The sequence below is a fragment of the Leopardus geoffroyi genome, chromosome A2 (genome assembly GCF_018350155.1).
Source record: "Leopardus geoffroyi isolate Oge1 chromosome A2, O.geoffroyi_Oge1_pat1.0, whole genome shotgun sequence".
NCBI classification, from domain to species: domain Eukaryota; kingdom Metazoa; phylum Chordata; class Mammalia; order Carnivora; family Felidae; genus Leopardus; species Leopardus geoffroyi.
The window spans coordinates 169,335,074-169,354,237 of NC_059331.1; the positions used below are offsets into that span (position 1 = coordinate 169,335,074).

The 19,164-nt window shown below is 44.5% G+C and overlaps 1 protein-coding gene across 6 annotated transcripts in view; it reads left to right on the forward strand.

Annotated features, from left to right (window-relative positions):
* Window positions 1-19,164, forward strand: part of DYNC2I1 (dynein 2 intermediate chain 1) — a 68,060-nt gene that overhangs the window by 2,136 nt on the left and 46,760 nt on the right. For all 6 annotated transcript variants that reach the window (XM_045496354.1, XM_045496358.1, XM_045496355.1 and 3 more), the window contains exons 2-6: window positions 5,047-5,100; window positions 6,284-6,698; window positions 9,786-9,877; window positions 12,024-12,332; window positions 16,881-16,957. In XM_045496354.1, the coding sequence (XP_045352310.1) occupies window positions 5,047-5,100; window positions 6,284-6,698; window positions 9,786-9,877; window positions 12,024-12,332; window positions 16,881-16,957 (947 nt within the window). The remainder of the gene's footprint in view (window positions 1-5,046; window positions 5,101-6,283; window positions 6,699-9,785; window positions 9,878-12,023; window positions 12,333-16,880; window positions 16,958-19,164) is intronic.

Sequence of the window (19,164 nt, forward strand, 5' to 3'; positions counted from 1 at the left end):
TTTTCTTTCTTTCTTTTTAAATATTTCATTCATTTTTGAGAGAGAGAATGCGTGTGCTCACATAAGGGAGGGGCAGAGAGCAAATCCCAAGCAGGCTCCTTGCTGTCAGTGCAGAGCCTGACACGGGGCTTGATATTGCAAACCATGAGATGATGACCTGAGTTGAAATTGAGAGCCAGTTGCTTAACTGAGCTTCCCAGGTGCCCCCAGGACATTTTTTTCTATTCTATATTTACTTCTTTCTGTTTTCTCCATTCTCTCTGGAACTCTGATTCAGCTGTTAGATGTTGAGTTCGTGGCACATATTTCCCATCTCCTTGACTTTATGTTTTCTATATTCTGGTTTCTGCAACTTTAATGTTGACTCCATCTACTTAATTGTTAAATCTAATTTAATTAATTAATTAATTTTTAAAGCAAAGAACTTTTATTACTTGTTACAAGTAAAGGGATAGGGAGCATGGTCTCCCCTTGGGGCAAGTGCAGGAAGCTTTTTTAAATTTTTTAAAACTAAAAAAAAATAAAATAAAAAATTTAATTCCCATAGAGTTAACATACTGTGTTATATTAACTTCTAGTGTACAATATAGTGATTCAACAATTTCATAAATTACTGAATGCTCATTAAGACAAGCACACTTCTTAATCCCTGTCACCTGTTTCACCCATCGCCCCCATCCCTCCCTCCTGCTAACAATCAGTTTGTTCTCTGTAAGTTAGAGTGTTTCTTGATTTCTCTCTCTTTTTTCCCCTTTTGCTCATTTGTTTTGTTTCCTAAATTCCACATATGAGTGAAATTATATGGAATTTGTCTTTCCCTGACTGACTTATTTCACTTAGCATAATACTCTGTAGTTCCATTCATGTCCTTGCAAATGGCAAGATTATATATTTTTTTATGGCTGAGTAATATTCTATTGTATATGTATACATTTTTTCTTTTTAAACCTTTTTTAATGTTTATTTTTGACAGAGAAAGAGAGAGAGAGAGAGAGAGAGAGAACTTGAGCAGGGGAGGAGCAGAGAGAGAGGGAGACACAGAATCCAAAGCAGGCTCCAGGCTCTGAGCTGTCAGCACAGAGCCCAATGTGGGGCTTGAACTCACAAACTGTGAGATCATGACCTGAGCCGAAGTCTGACGCTCAACCTACTGAGCCACCCAGCCCCTCCCCCCCCCCCCCCCCCCCCGCCCATATTCACCAATCAATAGACACTTGGGCTGTTTCCATAATTTGGCTATTTTAAATAATGCTGCTATGAACACGGGGGGGGGGGGATGTATCCCTTTGATTTTTTTTTTTTTTAATTAATATTTCTCTTTTTTTTTTGGGTCATTTTCTTTATTTTTTTTTTCTTACAAGATTTTATTTAAATTCAAGGTAGTTAGCATACAGTGCAGAATCGGTTTCAGGAGTAGAATTTAGTGATTCTCACTTACATATAACACCCAGTGCTCATCACAACAAGTGCCCTCCTTAATGCCCATCACCCATTTAGCACATCCCTCACCCACCTCCCTCCGTCAACCCTCAGTTTGTTCCCTAGAGTTAAAAGTCTTTTCTTTCAGGGTCGTTTTCTTTGTTTATTTTTCTTGATTCTTCTCTTTCTTATGTCATTTTTTTCTCAAATGCCTGATTGAGTTTTCATATTTTTGAATGAAGCACCAGATTAATTAAAGTTAAGTTTTTTGAATAGTAGGGGTTTGCTTTGCTCGTTCCCTCTGAGTCCTTTCCCAGAATTGTTTGTAAAACCCTTGTTCTTAACCAGTGAGTTAGGATTCCAGAGCATGGAGATTCCTCAGGCTCTTTACTTCCCCAAACATTTAACTGTCAGACATGTATTTCCCTATTAGATCTTTTCTCTCCGCCGGCTTTCTGTGATCTTGGATGACATAGTTCACCTAGTTGATCACATTTTGCATTGCTTTGGATTATTTTGGGGGTTTTCTAATACATATTTGTAAAATAAACATTTCAAAGTAGCAAAAGCAGCTACTGAATACCCATATTAGGTTCTCATTTGCAAGTTGGTCATTAACTTTTTAGGAAGTTAATCTCCTGGTTATTAGAACTTAGTCATGTGATTATTAGAGTGCTGAAGAATTAGTGTATTTTGTTCCATAAAGTCAAGGGAAGGATAAAGCCTTCATGAAGTGATTGGAATAAAATTGTACTGGGGGCGCCTGGGTGGCGCAGTCGGTTAAGCGTCCGACTTCAGCCAGGTCACGATCTCGCGGTCCGGGAGTTCGAGCCCCGCGTCGGGCTCTGGGCTGATGGCTCAGAGCCTGGAGCCTGTTTCCGATTCTGTGTCTCCCTCTCTCTCTGCCCCTCCCCCGTTCATGTTCTCTCTCTGTCCCCCCAAAAATAAATAAACGTTGAAAAAAAAATTGTACTGGACTTTTTGATGTTGTTTAATTTTTTTTTATTTATTTATTTTGAGAGAGAACACAAGTGGGGAAGGGGCACAGAGAGAAAGAGAGGGAGAGAGAGAATCCCAAGCAGGCTCCACACCATCAGTGCAGAGCCCGATGTGGAGCTGGAACTTACAAACAGCGAGATCATGACCTGAGCTGAAGTCAGACACTTCACCGACTGAGCCACCCAGGCGTCCTGATGTTGTTTATTGTAACTTTACCATGTACCAAGCTCTTCTTTGGGTTTGTGTCAGTATGTTTATTTGCTGACATCATAGCTATCACTAACATTACAAGTTTTGTGTTCTTTATTTCTGCTAGGATCATACCAGGGTTCAGTATTGTGTAGTTATTCTTAGAAAACTAAAATTTAATGGCATGTTTGCTGACTACCCTGATAAGGGTAGTGACAGTTTTCAGTTACAGTTCTTTAAAAACACTTTAGTTTGCCTTGCTTCCAGTGTTTATGACTTTTATTTATTTCAGTGCCCAATGAAAATTCTAGAAATTTCTAAATTTTTCTGTTACATACCAAGTAATTGGTAATGTGTGAGTTTATTATTGTCATGAAATTTATTAATCATAGCTTGAAATGTGTAAACATATATATGTAGGCATATATGTTTATATTTAGGTTATCCTTAGAAGAAAAGAAATTTCTACTTTCTTTTAAATGTTGTTATGAATTAGGAATCTCCATGTTCCAGCCATTCACTTAATGGTAACTGCTGTTAACTGTTCAGACAGGTGTGGGGCTATTTCATTCTGTTTTTCGAAAGGCTGCATGTTCTAGGGCAAGTACACTGAGCTCTCTGAGAATGGTCCTCACTAACCCACTTACGAGGTTCTCCTGCATGAAGAGCCCTAACATTTAGTGGCTCCTGGCAGCCTAAGGCCACATCCCTGTGGTGGCCCAGCCCCCTGGGGCTGCTGTCTGGCAAAGCTCAGGGCGGTGGGAAGAATGGTCGTTTTGCCAGCACTTGGATAGGCCTGCCTCACCTTCTCGTACATTTGCAGTTGTGCACCCTTCCCCTGTCCCTTGGAGATGTCCATGTGTGTCTGCAACCCAGGAGTGTTTCTCCCTAGGACCTGAGAGCCATCCTGGAAATGGAACCCTCAGGAAGGATGAGGCCTCTGTGGGAAGGTGGGCTGCTGACTTGCACAGCTGCCTGCCTGCAGACACAGCCAGCCTGGCTGCATTTACGCAGACCACCCCTGGGTGATTTTCCCTGCCCTGCCTGCTCCTTTCAGTGCTCCCAGCAACCCCCCCTCCCCCCCACCGTGGGAACGGAGCTCGGCTACCCCCTGCTGTCGGTGGTTTTTCTTTGACCCTCTCCCTACACTGCTGATCTGCAATCCACTCCAGAAGGAACTCAGTACATTTTGTGGTTGTAGTATACTTTGGCTAGAATCTTAAAAGTGATTGCTTTGTATTTATTTCTAATTAGCATACTTATGAACTATTGTGAATGATTTTTCTATTTCCCTAATTTTCACACCAAGATTTTTGGTGGCTTATCCATGAATAACTATTCGTTTTTCATTTGTACTACATTAGCTTTGAATCTGAACCTTACAGGGGTGCCTGGGTGGCTCAGTCGGTTAAGCGTCTGACTCTTGGTTTCAGCTCAGGTCACAATCTCACGATTCGTGGGTTTGAGCCCCACATCAGGCTCTGCTCTGACCACACAGAGCCTGCCTGAGATTCTCTCTCTCCCTCTCTCTCTGCCCCTCCTCTGCTCTCTCTCTCTCAAAATAAATAAACTTAAAAATAAAAAAATTAAAAAAAATCTGGACCTTACAAAAATTTTACCTTTTTTTTTGTACCCTCAAAGCAGTGTTTCTCAAAGGGAAAATAAAAATAATCTGGATAAATCTCTCTTGTTGTCTACAGAAAACATCCTTGAACAATTTGCTTCGTGAGTTTCTTTCATTATTCAAATATGTCTTGCACGTGGCAGGTGAACTGTATATGGGCCTATGGAGGAGTCATGTTGCTGTGTGCTCAGCCCCTGACAGGGGCAGCCTGCCAGACAGGGACACTTCAGGGGAAGCAGGGACACTTCAGGGGAAACTGCTCCATTGGCAGCTAGAAATGTTGGGCAGTGGGACTAGATGTTGACACGGGGCCCTGGGTGGCATGGGGAAAGGTGGGGAGTGTGTGTTACCTACTCTTATGAAGTACCCAGAAGAACACATACTATAATCGTTTATAGGTACATTTAGACTAGGGAGTAATTAAAAAAAATTTTTTTTAATGTTTATTTATTCTTGAGAGACAGAGAGAGAATGAGTGGGGAAGGGGCAGAGAGAGAGGGAGACACAGAATCTGAAGCAGGCTCCAGGCTCCGAGCTGTCAGCACAGAGCCCGACGTGGGGCTTGAACTCACAAACCGTGAGATCTGACCTGAGCCAAAGTCGGACGCTTATCCGACTGAGCCACCCAGGTGCCCCAGGAGTAATTTTTTTAAGTCTGTGTTACTAATGCCTTTCCTTCTAGTAGGTAGTAATTTCTTGCATGCCAATGACTAATTGCCATTGACTTACATGGCCTAATAAAAAAGCAGCTCACTAGAGCAGCAAAATTAGTTTTTTAAACTTTAAAAATTCTAACTTTATAATTTTCTTTTTAGAGAAGAACGAAAGATGATACTTGGAAAGCAGATGACCTCAGAAAACACCTCTGGGTAACATGTTTTAAAGATTTGGGTTGGGGTCCGTTTGGACCTTGGATGGTTTCTTGGACAGTTTTATTTGGTTTTCAACACAGCCTAACTTTGCTTATGTGTGGCTCATTTCAGAAGCATTCTCGACTCAGAGATAAAACTGTACGGTTAATAGCTCTGGAACTGTGGGGGGAACGGGGTTGCCCAGCCCAGCATCCCACTAGCTCCATCAGGTCTCTGTTAGGGTTCAGGGCGTGTGCCCTGTGTGTCTGTGCATGCGCATGTTAGTGTGCACTGTGGGTGCGTATGTGTCTGTGTGGTTTCTCTGTGAGAGTGTGTGTGTGTGTGTGTGTGTGGTATGTTTGCATGTGTGTATTTGTGTGTGCACGTGTGTGCGTGTGTGTGTCTGTATGGTGTGTGTGGAAGGGTCTTGGGCTGTGAAAATTAATTAAAGGAAAAGGGGGTCGGGAGGCCAGCACTGGGGGGGCTCAGGCACCACCACGCCACTGCCCACTGCAGACCCGACGGGAAGAGATGCACCTTCCACGTGATACTATTTTGCCAGCCCGGCAGGAGGAAGGAAGGTCTCCTCCTCCCCTGGCGACAGCTCAGCTCACGAGCAGCCACCACACTTCGGGCTCCCAGTTCACCCCAACGGGCTTTTAGTTTTTATAGCGGCCCCTCGCGGCTCCCCCTTTCCTCTGTGAAAGAGCCTCCTCTCCTCTGTTCTGCAGAATCACCTGTGGTTTTGCCACAGCTTAATTGTCCCAGACTGCAATTCTCTGCCGTTCCTGAAGAAACCCATTTTTGCTGGCAAAATAACTGGGGGTTTTATCTTTAAGATTAATGGATTGAGATCGAGACCTCCTGAGAGTTTTATCAGGGAGAGTGTCCTTGTTCTTCGAGTGGGACCCAGGCTGTTGCTGTCTCAGAGACTTTAAGACACAGCTACAGTATGCCTTTCTTTTTCTTTCTGTTCGGTATAGTATTTCAGATTTGACTTGCCAGCAAAAGTGAATGTCTCTCGTGAACGGGTGCCCGTTGCCAGTCTTAGAAATGCTCCATCGGGTTCGGCTAACTGTGGCCTCAGAGACACGTCTTCCAGGCCCGTCTTGCTGGGATGGAAAGCAGGGGAAGCTAGTGTGAAGACACCTCAATGAGCAGCACTCACATTCCGGATTCTGCTTTCTTTCTCTTGGTTTAGGCCGCACACTCAGGTAATCCCAAGGGAGATAAGAAGCACAGAGAAAAGAAGCTTCGTAAGGAGTCAGAAGTGGACTTCCCTGAAGACAGAGAGCAAAAGCATAGGTCCCCAGACCGAGACACCAAGCACAGAGAGAGGCCTGCTGAGAGAGACGGTCACGCATCCAGAGAGAACCCTCGTGGGGACAGAGACCGAGAAAAGCCAAGGGAAAGGAAAAAGGACTCCAGAGACCGGGACAGAGAAAGGCACAAAGAGAAATACCGAGAGCAGGACACAGAGAAGTCTCACAGTCGAGGAAAAGACAGGGACAAGGACAGAGAGCGCAGAGCGAGGAGGGAGGAGCTGAGGCAGACGGCCCAGCACAACCTTCTGGGCTGGCAGCTCCCGGAGCCGGCGGAGCGCAGGGCGCGGGCAGGTGCGTGTCTCTGCCGCAGGTGGCCCCGCTTCAAGCCCCCCGTTGGCTGTGTCTTGTCCGCATTTCTCCGTAAAAGAGCTTCCTCGGAGCGGTTGCGCACTCATCATTGTGTTTCCTCTCGTGCTTTTCTAGACGGCTGAGCTTGGGCCTTGAAGGCGTAGGCCTCTGGTGTGTGTGTGTCTTTTCACTGTTTTCTTTTCGATATTTTAAAAACTCATTCAGTCAGTGAAAGGAGTAACACAGTTTCTCATTTGCTAGAGTTTTGCTCTTGAAACTCATTAGATCACCCAAGTAAAGCCGAGTCTACATTGTAAATAAACAAATAGAGTGCTTTTTATTTATTTATTTATTTATTTATTTATTATTTATTTATTTATTTTTATTTTTATTTTTATTTTTTTTTCAACGTTTATTTATTTTTCGGGACAGAGAGAGACAGAGCATGAACGGGGGAGGGGCAGAGAGAGAGGGAGACACAGAATCGGAAACAGGCTCCAGGCTCTGAGCCATCAGCCCAGAGCCTGACGCGGGGCTCGAACTCACGGACCGCGAGATCGTGACCTGGCTGAAGTCGGACGCTTCACCGACGGCGCCACCCAGGCGCCCCTATTTATTTATTTTTTTAATGTTTATTTATTTTTGAGACAGAGAGAGACAGAGCATGAACAGGGGAGGGTCAGAGAGAGAGGGAGACACAGAATCTGAAGCAGGCTCCAGGCTCCGAGCTGTCAGCACAGAGCCCGACGCGGGGCTCGAACTCACAGACCGTGAGATCATGACCTGAGCCGAAGTCGGACGCTTAACCGACTGAGCCACCCAGGCACCCCAAAAATAATGCTTTTTGATAAGAATACCTCAAAAGTGTCAGTTTTATTGTAAGTAAGATTTAAATGTTTTTGTCTAAATTTCCAGGATTCTAAGGTGAAGGTGCATGCCCCCCGCCTTAAAATGGAAGTATTGTATTTAAATTAAACTAGCTGACATAAACAAAAAGGAACATATTTATTACTATTTTTTAAAATCATGTTTTTTTTTTTTTTTAAGTTCATTTATCTATTTTGACAGACGGAGCATGTGCACACACGAGCAGGGCAGGGACAGAGAGAGAGAGAGAATCCTAAGCAGTCTCCGCGCTGTCAGCACAGAGGCTGAGGTGGGGTTCGATCTCACGAACCGTGAGATCACAACCTGAGCCAAAATCAAGAGACAGACGCTCAACTGACTGAGCCACGCAGGCACCCCACAGAAAGGAATATATTTAAAGAACGTGTAGGAATTGTTAGAATCGTCAGGAAGGCTGGAGATCCTGGTTCCGAAAAGGATGGACACCCAGGCCCTTCATTCCTGTTCATGTTGCACGCTGTCGCCTTCTGCCGGGCCACTTCAGGTGTCGGCACACAGCTCAGCAGCGACGCAGCTATCGAGGCGTGAGTGCATTTTTGTTGGGTGAGGTATACCTAGGGGTGTGCGTACAGGTTAGCGGGTTCACCACTCGGTAAGTTTAACAGCAACTATCCTATCCGTTGCTTCTTTTTAGTATTACTATATTGATGCTCTTGGTATTTATTTCTAATAAAATCTTTTTTGTTCTCGCATCACTCTTTTGTGGTTGCTACCTGACCTTATTTCTTCAAGGCATTATCGATACGAGTAATCTTACGATTAGACTGTTTGACATTCCTTCCCCTTCCTTGGCATTTCCGGGCCCTTCCCATCTCCTCTGAGCCTCCTCTTCTGGAAAGCGTGGCCTTGCTCTTTGGGCTACCTCATCTGCTCCCTCCCTCTGACTGCATCCTTTCTTATGATTTTATACATTTGTCATCTGTTCCTGATTTCCAAGTTTTGGTCCCCAGCTAGGTTTCTTCCCTGAGTTCTGGGCTTACACATCCTCGTGTCCTTTGACATCTGATGGATGTTGCAAACATAATGGGTCCTGACCTGAGCTTCTCAAATCCCTACAAACCCTACTTCCCCAAAGCCTTACCCATTGTAGTTGATGCAGCTGCACCCTTCCCTTCCTCGGGTTGGAAAACCCAGGAGTCACTCTGACCCCACTCTGTCTTGCAGGCTCCCATAACCCGGCCCCTCTCTGCATGCCGCACCTGTCTCCCTGACCCTGTTTGGATCTCTTGTATTCCAGGCTCCTAGAAAAGCAATCAGTGCTCCATAAGGACTTTCTTTCTATGTTCTCTGTTTAATTTTGTCCTCATCTTTTAAAATGGTGATTCTCTTAATTTTAAGCCTAATGACTGTTTTTGTTGTCTGTACAGATTCAAAAGTGAAACTCTAGTTTGACCAGCAGGGAGAGACCTCAAATTGTGGGTAGGGGTGGGTTCTCCTCACCACAGGGGCTTCCCCCATCCCCCATCCACTGTGCCCTCAGCAGTGGGCTCCAGGAGTTGTGGAGCTGGTGCAGTTCCCGTGGCATCCCTGAGGCAGGCATTTCTTTCTTTGCAGCCAAGCACTTGGTGATGGCCCAGCTTTTCTCCATGGACTGGGCTTTGCTTCCCTGAGTGCTTCTGTCAGTGACCAGGAACTTAGATGGCATGTGTATTTGGGCTGGTGCCCCTCTTGAATTTCCAGCGGGGCTAGTCTCATATTTTCCAGGTTCCCTCCCTGGCAGTTGGCATTGTGATTTCCCTCTTTAGCCCATTTTAAGTTTAGATTCTAGAACTTTCCATTCTTTTTAAAAAATTTCTTACTTATTTTTGAGAGAGAGAGAGGGTGCATGTGTGTGCAAGCAGGAGAGAAGCTGGGAGGGGAGCGGGGAGAGAGAGAGAGAATCCCAAACAGGTTCTGTGCTTATCGCAGAGCCCAATGTGGGGCTTGATATCATGAACTGTGGGATCATGACCTGAGCTGAAACCAAGAATCAGACGCTCAACTGATTCAGCCACCCAGGCACCCCTAGAAATTTCCATTCTTGATACTGGAGGATGTGTTTTAACTGAAGAATCTGTTTTCATAGGTGTTAATATGTAACAAATTATTAAGTAACATGTACAGTAGAGATTGCAGCAAGATAGTAGAAGATCATTTTGATGTGCGAAAGTTTGGAAATGTTGAAAATATGTTCCATTTTTGTAGGCAGCAAAGCAAGAGCGGAAGAGAAGGAGAGGAGAGACGAAGGCTCTGAATGGGGGGACGAAGAGAGGGAGAGGCGGTACCGAGAAAGAAAGGTAGGCCGCAAGCCCAGGAGCGGGTGCTCACGCAGGAGCGTTAGAAACAGTTTGGGAAAGTGTCGGAACAGGATTCAAGGTCTGAGGAAGTTTGCCTCTGCTTTTCCCTCACACGCACGTGTTGTTCTTCTGTTGCAAGAGAAGTACGAGGTGATTTTGGAAAATTTAGGAAATCCAAATAGTAAGAAGGAAATAAAAACAAAGTCCACCCAGAGACAATTGTTGATAGTATTTAAGTATTTATCCTGATAGAGTAGGTCTATGTACGTATTTGTGTGCATGTGTGTGTATACACACATGTTTTCTTCACGTGGAGTTTTACTCTTATGAACTGTTTAAACGATATGTTTGGAGCAGTTTTCTAAGTCCCGTTTCTCTATAATATTATTTTAATGGCTGCATAATATAACAGTCAATGACATGGGTGTGTCATAGTTTTCTTGGCACATCTGCTCTTTTTGACGCTCAGGTTGCTTCTGGATTTTTTTATTTTTTTTTTTATTTTTTTCAATGTTTATTTATTTTTGGGACAGAGAGAAACAGAGCATGAACAGGGGAGGGGCAGAGAGAGAGGGAGACACAGAATCGGAAACAGGCTCCAGGCTCTGAGCCATCAGCCCAGAGCCCGACGTGGGGCTCGAACTCACAGACCGCGAGATCGTGACCTGGCTGAAGTCGGACGCTTAACCGACTGCGCCACCCAGGCGCCCCAGGATTTTTTTTATTGTAAAGACAGGCATGGGGTAAAGTCTTTCCGTTTATTCATAGTTATTTTCTTCTGATTAATTTCTGGAAAGAACTTGCTAGATGAGAGTAATGTAAACTTACTCCATCTGCTCTACATAAAAGCTGTGATTAGCTATATCATCAGAGTGTAATTCCCCGTGTCCTAGGCAGCCGCTGGACACGATCATAATTTTTAATCTTTGCTAATTTGATCCAGAACAAGGGAGCACTTCTGAGCATTTTATGAAAGGGTTTCCTGCCCTCTTGTCAGTTATTCCCTGTGTGCATTTGCTTCCTTTCCTAACAGAGCATCTTATTCTGGGAGGACTTTAAAGATGAACTCCCTGCTAGTAACTTATGTTTCCACTTCTGTTTTGAATTTTTTTCATGGAATCTTTGTTTTTATAAGTAAGTTCAAAGTTATGAGGTAGTCAAGTTTGTCTTTATAGTTTTGGTTGTTGATGTAATGCTTGGAGAGCCTTTTTCCCACCAGCATTATGTAAGTAGTGCCTGTGTTTTGTTTTGGGGCCTTATAATATTTTTTACCCCTCAAGTTTTTAATCCCCATAGAATTGATCTTCGTGACGGGTGTGTGGTAGTAATCTAACTTTACGACCGAGGAGTTTGCCCATATGGTTTCTTTAGGAAGGTTGTCCTGGCAGAGTGAGCAAAGTGGGTGGGAGTCGGGTGAAGGGGAGGAGTCGGGGGGCCGCTGAGCGGCCATGGGGGGTGGTGGGAGGGGGACCACAGGGACAGAGCCCTCCGGCTGTAGAGTGAGCGGTGACAACCTGTTGGCCCTGGTGGAAGGAGAAGGGCATTTCTGTTTGGGGTCCTGGTGAGACATCTGATGATGATCCTAAAATTGTGAGCTCGAGCCGGAAATATGACCCACCCACAGCCTGTTCTGCAAATAGCCACGCGTCACCATGGGACAGTGTCACCCGTCGTGGTTTGGGGGTTACAGAGGTGACTAGACAGTGGTGCCCAGTTTTGAGAATCTCCCTGTGGGGGAGCAGACACGTGAACTGCCAGGGACAGGGGCTGGCGGGCACATGGTTCTCTGTTCACAGAAGTCACACATCTCACAGCAGGGAGTGTGGGTCGGTGGAGCGCAGGGTGCAGTCAGAGTTGGGGAGGAGGTGACAAGAATGACTAGGAGAGGCTGCAGAGGAGGAGGCCCACCTGCCGCGCTGAGGGGTTTGCACGTGGGTTCCACTTCAGGGTGAAGGCCGGTGTGCTCCGTTGCCTCTAGACTGTGGATTGTGCGGCCGACAGCAGGTATTTCCTTCCAGAAGCACATCTTCAGGGTCAGGGTGGAGGAGTGAGTGGCAGCGCAGCTCCCCTGCCTTCATCACAGCAGTACGAAGGCCAGCGGCCATGTTCGTGTGCTGACGCAGTTTTCCGTGGGTCCCGTTCACAGCTGCAGTACGGTGACAGTCAGGACAATCCTGTTCAGTACTGGCTTTACAAAGAAGGAGGCGAGCGGAGACACAGGAGGCAGAAAGAAGCAGACCGAGAGCGGAGACATCGAGAAAACAGCAGCGTGAGGGAAAAAAGAGACAAGCACTCAAGAGAAAAAAGTAACTCGTTCTCTGCCAAGGAAGGGGAAGACAGGCACAGAGAGAAGCGTCACAGGGAAGGCGCGCGTCTCGACGAAGAGAGGCACCCCGGTGACACGGGTAGAAAAGAGAGGCCGTCGAGGGAGGAACTGAGGAAAAGAGAGTCCAAGGTACCGTTTCTGACGCTTCGTAGCCTTTGTAGCCATCCCCAGGTCACCACTCTTAGAGAGAGGTAGATCTCCGTGTGGCCAGATGATAAGACCTGTTGCTGAGAAGTAGTGACCCTGGTAGAGACGTGATTCAGTCTGTGCAGCGTGACCAACAGAGACTGCTGACCTACTAGGAAATAGGAAGTCACGTTTTCTGATTATATCGTGGATGTACTTTTAACATCTATTCAGAAATCTGTCATGAAACTGAAATTTTGAAACATTAAAAAGACAGATTTTTAAATGGCAAGTAAGTGAATAATTTAGCAAAACGTTTGAATCGGAGTCAATAGTATTAAGTTTACAAAACAAAGCCAACAGAACACAAAAATAAAACCATTGCTTGCAAAGGGCCTGACGCTGCATTTGCTTCATATTTTCCCATACTAATTGGATTTTTTGTTCTCGTGTGTACACTGTTTGCTGTGCTGTTTTTCCAGACTCTGAAGCAAAGCGATTTCGTTCTCCTGCCTCTTGGCAGTGCTCCCTGTCAGGTGCAAGCAAAGTGAGGGGCAGGTGGTATGAGTCTCGGGGCCTCGGGCCTTCAGGGGCACAGACTGTGGTGGCTCAGCCAAAGCCTGGGACTCTGACTGACAGGTGCCCGTCCACGAAAGTGTGTGTGTGGAGGAGTGCGTGCTAAGCATGTCCCAAAAAACCTTTGCAGTTGCTGCCTGGCCTCGTGACCATCCCGGCTGGCTCTTTGCTGAGTGCGATAAATCAGCCTGGTGCCTGCACCTTCTGGTACCTTCGCCAACACCTTCCCTCACGGCGGGACTGCACCCCTTCCCTGTCACCCGCAGCCTCCACCCCTCATCGGAACACTGGTTACGTTTCTTAGCAGTTGTACGACAGGAGCAGTTTTGTTAACCATGTGTGTATGTGTGTATCTCAAGTCCCCGGGCCTCCCTTGGATCAGCCTCACTGTGTGTTTACCTTCATAGCCATGTACTTATGTCAACAAGCTGAGGGAGGCAGTAATTGAGAAGGGACCCTCAGCGAGAGGTATTCATCCCTCTTCCCTCTTGTGTTTGGAATCGCTTTCCCTAGGGGCACCCGGTGGCTCAGTGGGTTAAGTGTCCGGCTCTTGATTTTGGCTCAGGTCATGATGTCATGGTTCTTGAGTTCAAGCCCCATGTTGGGCTCTGTGTGGACAGTGTGGAGCCTGCTTGGGATTCTCTCTCTCCCTCTCTCTCTCTATTCCTCTCCCGCTCACATTCTCTCTTTCTCTCAAAAATAAATAAATAAACTTTAAAAAACATTAAAAAAATTCTTTCCCTAGATTAAAATCTTTTTAGTGTGTTCTTCTATTATTTTATTATGAACGTTCTTAAACATACAGCAAAATCGACAAGTTTCCACCACCTAGATCCTACCACTAACACTGTATTGAACTTGCCTATTTTACGTTCCCTAGATCACATTTAGTTCCTAGAAACAACCTGTTTGGTTCCCCACAGAAATGCCTTTTTGAGACTTGCCACAATATACACATCTGGCCTAAGAAATGGCCCCGTGTTAATAAAACCACTGCCTTCAACAATGCTCTTTCCATAGGGATTAACATAATAATTAGCCCCAGGAAAGACTCTTTTGACAAACTTCTTTCTTTTCAATAATTTGTTCATATTTGTGGACTGGCCACTGTGTGATGGCCTTTGTTCTATGTGCTGAGAACACAGCTGTGAACACAAATTTGTATTTTTGTGGTGTTTAAGTTTCATTGGAGGAGCCATACGATAAAGAAATAAATAAGTATACAGTACATTAGAAGCGATTAGTGAGTACTGTGTATTTAACATTTCTCTTTGCCGTGACTTTCAGGCGCTCAAAATATGCTTTTTAACTTAGTTACTATGTTAACCTGGTGATTGATGTAATTACCGCTGAGGTGACCATCAAGTACGAGGGCCAGTATTACTAACTGTGTAACAGGTGTAAGCCAGGACCGTTCCCGGGGTCGTGTTCTCCGTCATCCTCTCTCACTTTCTCTGTATGGTTTTTGGTCTGTTATTTTAACTGTGCGTGACTTTTATTGTGTGCCTCCTCCAGTGTCTCTTTTTTGTTTCTAAAGTAGGCTCCACACCGAGGTAGGGCTTAAACTCACACCCTGAGATTGGGAGTCATGTGCTCAGGGCGCCTGGGGAGCTCAGGCTGTTGAGCTTCCAACTTCAGCTCAGGTCAGGATCTCACAGTTGGTGAGTTCGAGCCCCGCATCGGGCTCTCTGCTGTCAGCACAGAGCCTGCTTCGGATCCTCTGTCCCCTACTCCCTCCACCCCTCCCCTGGTCGCTCTCTCCCTATCAAAAATCAATAAAACATTTTTAAGAAATTAAAAAAAAAAAGGTTCCCTCCCTCTGCCCCTCTCCCCCACTCACGTGCTGTCTCTTTATAAAATTAAAATATAAAAAGAAAAAAACGAGTTGTGTGCTCTGCTGACTGAGCCAGCCAGGGGCCCCCATCCTCTAGTTGTTTTTGTTTTTTTAAAGTTTATTTTGAGAGAGAGAAAGAGAGAGCATGAGCGAGCATGAGCAAGCAGGGGAGGAGGCAGGACAGGGGTGGGGAAGAGAGAGAGAGAGAGAGAGAGAGAGAGAGAGAGAGAGAAAATCCCAAGCAGGCTTTGCACTGTCAGCTCAGAGCCCGACTCAGGACTCGATCTCATGAATCACAAGATCATGACTTGAGCTGAAGTCAAGAGTTGGACATTCAACCAACTGAACGACCCGGGCGCCCCACTCTTTCAGTTTTCAGGGACGAAGAAGGCATGGTTAAGCATAATAACTCTAACAGAGTGTCTTCTAAAGGTAACTGAGCAATATTGACTTATCTACCAGAAGAATCCCGTGGCCCTAGCCCTCTATTAACCACTGCTTGAACATGGACGTGCTCCTTTCTGCTTTTGGGGTAGTGACTTCAACAGGTCCTTGTGGGCATCTGTTGCTAGCCAGAACCCTCCTGACCAGCCCACACAGCTTGGGAACAAAGCACTGAGCTCATGGCTACCTTTTCTTTGTTTTCATTTTATCTAGATAGCCGTTAAATCATAATTTTTTCCTACCTAGAACTACTGATTTCATTTTCTCCCCATTCCAATGTATTTAGTAGACTGATGCCAGACTGTTCTTCCTGTTAAACCTGTAATTATACTTTTCTCTAATTAATTTTGGGAGAATTTTTAAATACAGGAAGAAGTAAAAAAAAAAATTTATTCATGATCCCAGACTCAGAGATAATCAATTTAATAGTAAATATGTATATACTTACAATTCTTTTCCTATATGAAAATGAACTTTGTAAATGAACTTTATAAAAATGCAAAATTAGAGTCATGCTATTTTTTCTCTTCATTCTGGAAAATAAATTAAAAAAAATTTTTTTTAATGTTTATTTTTTTTTGAGAGAGAGACAGAGACAGAGCATGAGTGGGGGGGGGGGTGAGCAGAGAGGGGGAGACACAGAATCGGAAGCAGGCTCCAGGCGCCAAGCTGTCAGCACAGAGCCTGACATGGGGCTTGAACTCACAAACCGTGAGATCATGAGCTGAACCAAAGTTGGACACTTACCGGACCGAACCACCCAGGTGCCCCTGGAAAGTGATTTTTAACAACTGGATACTTAATGGCCATCTGGTATCCTTTCATATGGTCATAACCTTATTTATTAACAAGTAACCTAATATTAAACATTCAGGTTTTTTGATTTCATAAATATTCTGTGACGAACAGATTTAAAACCTTAATATATGTCTTTGTTTTCTACGAATAATTTCCCAGAAGTAGAATTTATAGGTCGAAGAAAGTATTTGAATATTTTTAGCTATTTTTAAGGCTTTTGATACACGTTGTGTATTGCCCTCCAGATTGTCTTCCTTAGTGAGTGATTTAGTCCTGCCTTCCTTCTGCTCTGCACTCTTCAGGGATCAGTCCCCAGGTCTTGTAAGCTTTCCCTGCCCTAGGGAGGTACTCCCCTCGTCCCCTGGGGTCTTGTCACCAGCCAGCTCTCCCTCCAGACCCCCCACCCTGCAGGCCTTGCTTCCTGCCCGCGCTTATCCAACAGATGCCTCTCTCGTTTCAGTGACCTACCTGGATATGTTGGTTTGCAATCTGATGGTTTTAATTTTATTTTTATAGATTCTCTTAATTCAAGAGAAGATTGTTTACATTCTCGTTTTTGTAGGTAGATGGATCTCTGAAGCAGCCACATTATGTTTGAAAGTGCCTAATTTTAAGCAGTGCAAGGGACCAGTCAGATTTATCTGAAAGTAATATGAAATTGATGAGTATAAATTTCTTTGACTTACTGAGGTAATGTGTCATCACCTTTTAGTACACCTTTTCTTATCTTCCTTACGTTAAGTATACAGTTTACTGAAGCTAGCTGGTAAAAACATACTTTAAAAGCTTAGAGATGCTTTTGTGGAATTTTGAGTCCATGCTTGTTTTGCAGAGTTCACTAATTACAGTTAATTTACTATGATCTATTAATGAATGTCATGGAATTTTCTGTTTCACAGGACAGTGAGCACAGAAATCGGGGTGCAAGTTCAAGGAGAGATCCGACCAGCAGCCAGGAAGGATCATGCGCTCTCTGGTGACTATCATGTGCACTGTGCTTCTTGAAGAATGCTTTCAAATGATTTTTTCTTACCGGTCCTGATTATAGCCAGTAAATGAAAGTGAAGTATGGGTATACGCGTGTACTCCTGATACAGCCCCTCCAAATTATATCCTAGGCGCCCTGAAGGAGCTAGGAAGCTTGTTATAAATTATTAGTCTTGTTTTGCTTTTTTAACATCTGCTCGTACGAACTTGGAAAGTTAGCGCTGACTTTGGAGTGCGAGCGTGTGCGTGGGGGGGAGCCTTGCCCTGTGGCACAGCCGGAGAGGGCGGGGCCGCTGCAGGCGGGCTCCTGGCACCCTTCCCTGCCAGCAGGTGCCCCCTGGCCAATGTGTATAAGTCAGAGCACAAATCAAATATGCCTTCTTTGGCTTTGTAGCCTTGGTGAGGGCCAGGGTGCAGGCACCAACCTGCTGGGGTGGCAGGCCTGCCCCCTCTTGGGACGTTGGGTAGTCCTCCAGAGCCTTTTCTCCGCTGGTGAGGGTCTAAGGAGGGTACCTATTTTGTGTGGGTGTTGTGAAGGTTACGGATTAGAGTTTGTGTGTAAAGTCTCGTTTTGTTTGTAAGCTCTAGAGTTTTTAAAAGATTTATGTAAATTCCAGCTTAACATGCAGTGTTATATTTTATGTTAAATTCCAGTTAACATATAGCGTTATATTAGATTCGGTGTAGAACACAGTGACTCAGCACTTCTGTACATCACCCGGTGCTCATCACAAGTGCATCCTCGTCCCCAACACCTGTTCCCCCATCCTCCCACCCACCTCCCCTCCGGTGACCAGCAGTGCGTTCTCTGCTTTGTCTCCGTTTCCCGGTTTGTCTCTCTCTCTTTAGGAGAAAAGAATTTGTTTCTTAAATTGCACATGTGAGTGAAATCATGTGGTATTTGTTTTTCTCTGACTGACCTTGCTGACTCCCTAGCTCCATCCGTGTTGTTGCAAATGGCAAGATTTCATTCTTTTTTATGCCCGAGTAATATTCCTCTGTGTGTGTGTGTGTGTGTGTGTGTGTGTGTGTGTGTGTGTGTGTGTGTGTATGTGTATCACATCTTCCTTATCCATTCATCACTCGGTGGACATTTGGGCTGCTTCCATATCTAGGCTATTGTAGATAATGATGCTATAAACATCAGGGTGCATGTATCCCTTTGAATTAGCATTTTTATATTCTTTGGGTAAAAACCTAGTAGAGTCATTGCTGGCTCTTACAGTACTTGTGTATTTAGCTTTCTGAGGAACCTGCACCCTGTTCTCCACAGTGGCTGCACCAATTCTCGTTCCCGCCAAGAGCGCACGAGGGTTCCTTTTGCTCCACATCCTGCCAACACTTGTCATTTCTTGTGTTGTTGATTTGAGCTGTTCTGACAGGTGTGAGGTGATAACTCATTGTAGTTTTGATTTGTATTTCCATGATAATCTGTGATGTTGAATATCTTGTCGTGTGTCTGTTGACCATCTCGGTCTTCTTTGGAGAAGTGCCCATTTTTTATTTGGATTATTCGTTTTTCAGGTGTTGAGTTTTAGAAGTTCTCTATATATTTTGGATACTAACCCTTCATCTGCTATGTCATTTGCAAATATCTTCTCCCATTCCATGGGCGGCCTTTTTAGTTTTGTTGTTTCCTTCACTGTGCAGAAGCTTTTTATTTTGATGAAGATTACAGATTAGAGTTTGTGTGTATGCTCTTTTTGTATGTAAGCTCTAAATTTTAATTTGTTCTCTATGACAACCATATTTGGTAATTCTTTTTCACAGATCAGGGGAACTCAGGTTAAAAATTCTTTGCCTAAATTTTGAAGTTTGAGCAAACCTAGCACTTAGTCCTGAGGGTGAAGGTTCCTAGACTTTGTATCGCAGACCTGCTGGGCTGCCTGGGGCTTCTGGTCAGTTCTCTGTTTCTTTAGACCACATGCTGTATTGAATTGGTGAGTCTAGGTTCCGAAAGTGAAGAATCCATTTAAAATTCTAAAAGCCTTAATTTTAGGTCCTAGCTAACATATAGCATGTGATTAAAAAATAGAACTTATTTCGAGTTAAATCTTTCTTTTGGGAATAAAGATATGTTAAACGTAAAGTAATGTTTTTGATTGACTAATAAAATTACAGGAGTTTTCTAGAACTCTCATAAGGATATAGAGTCATACATAGAACTTTGTTAAAACACATAGTTTTTTCCCTCTA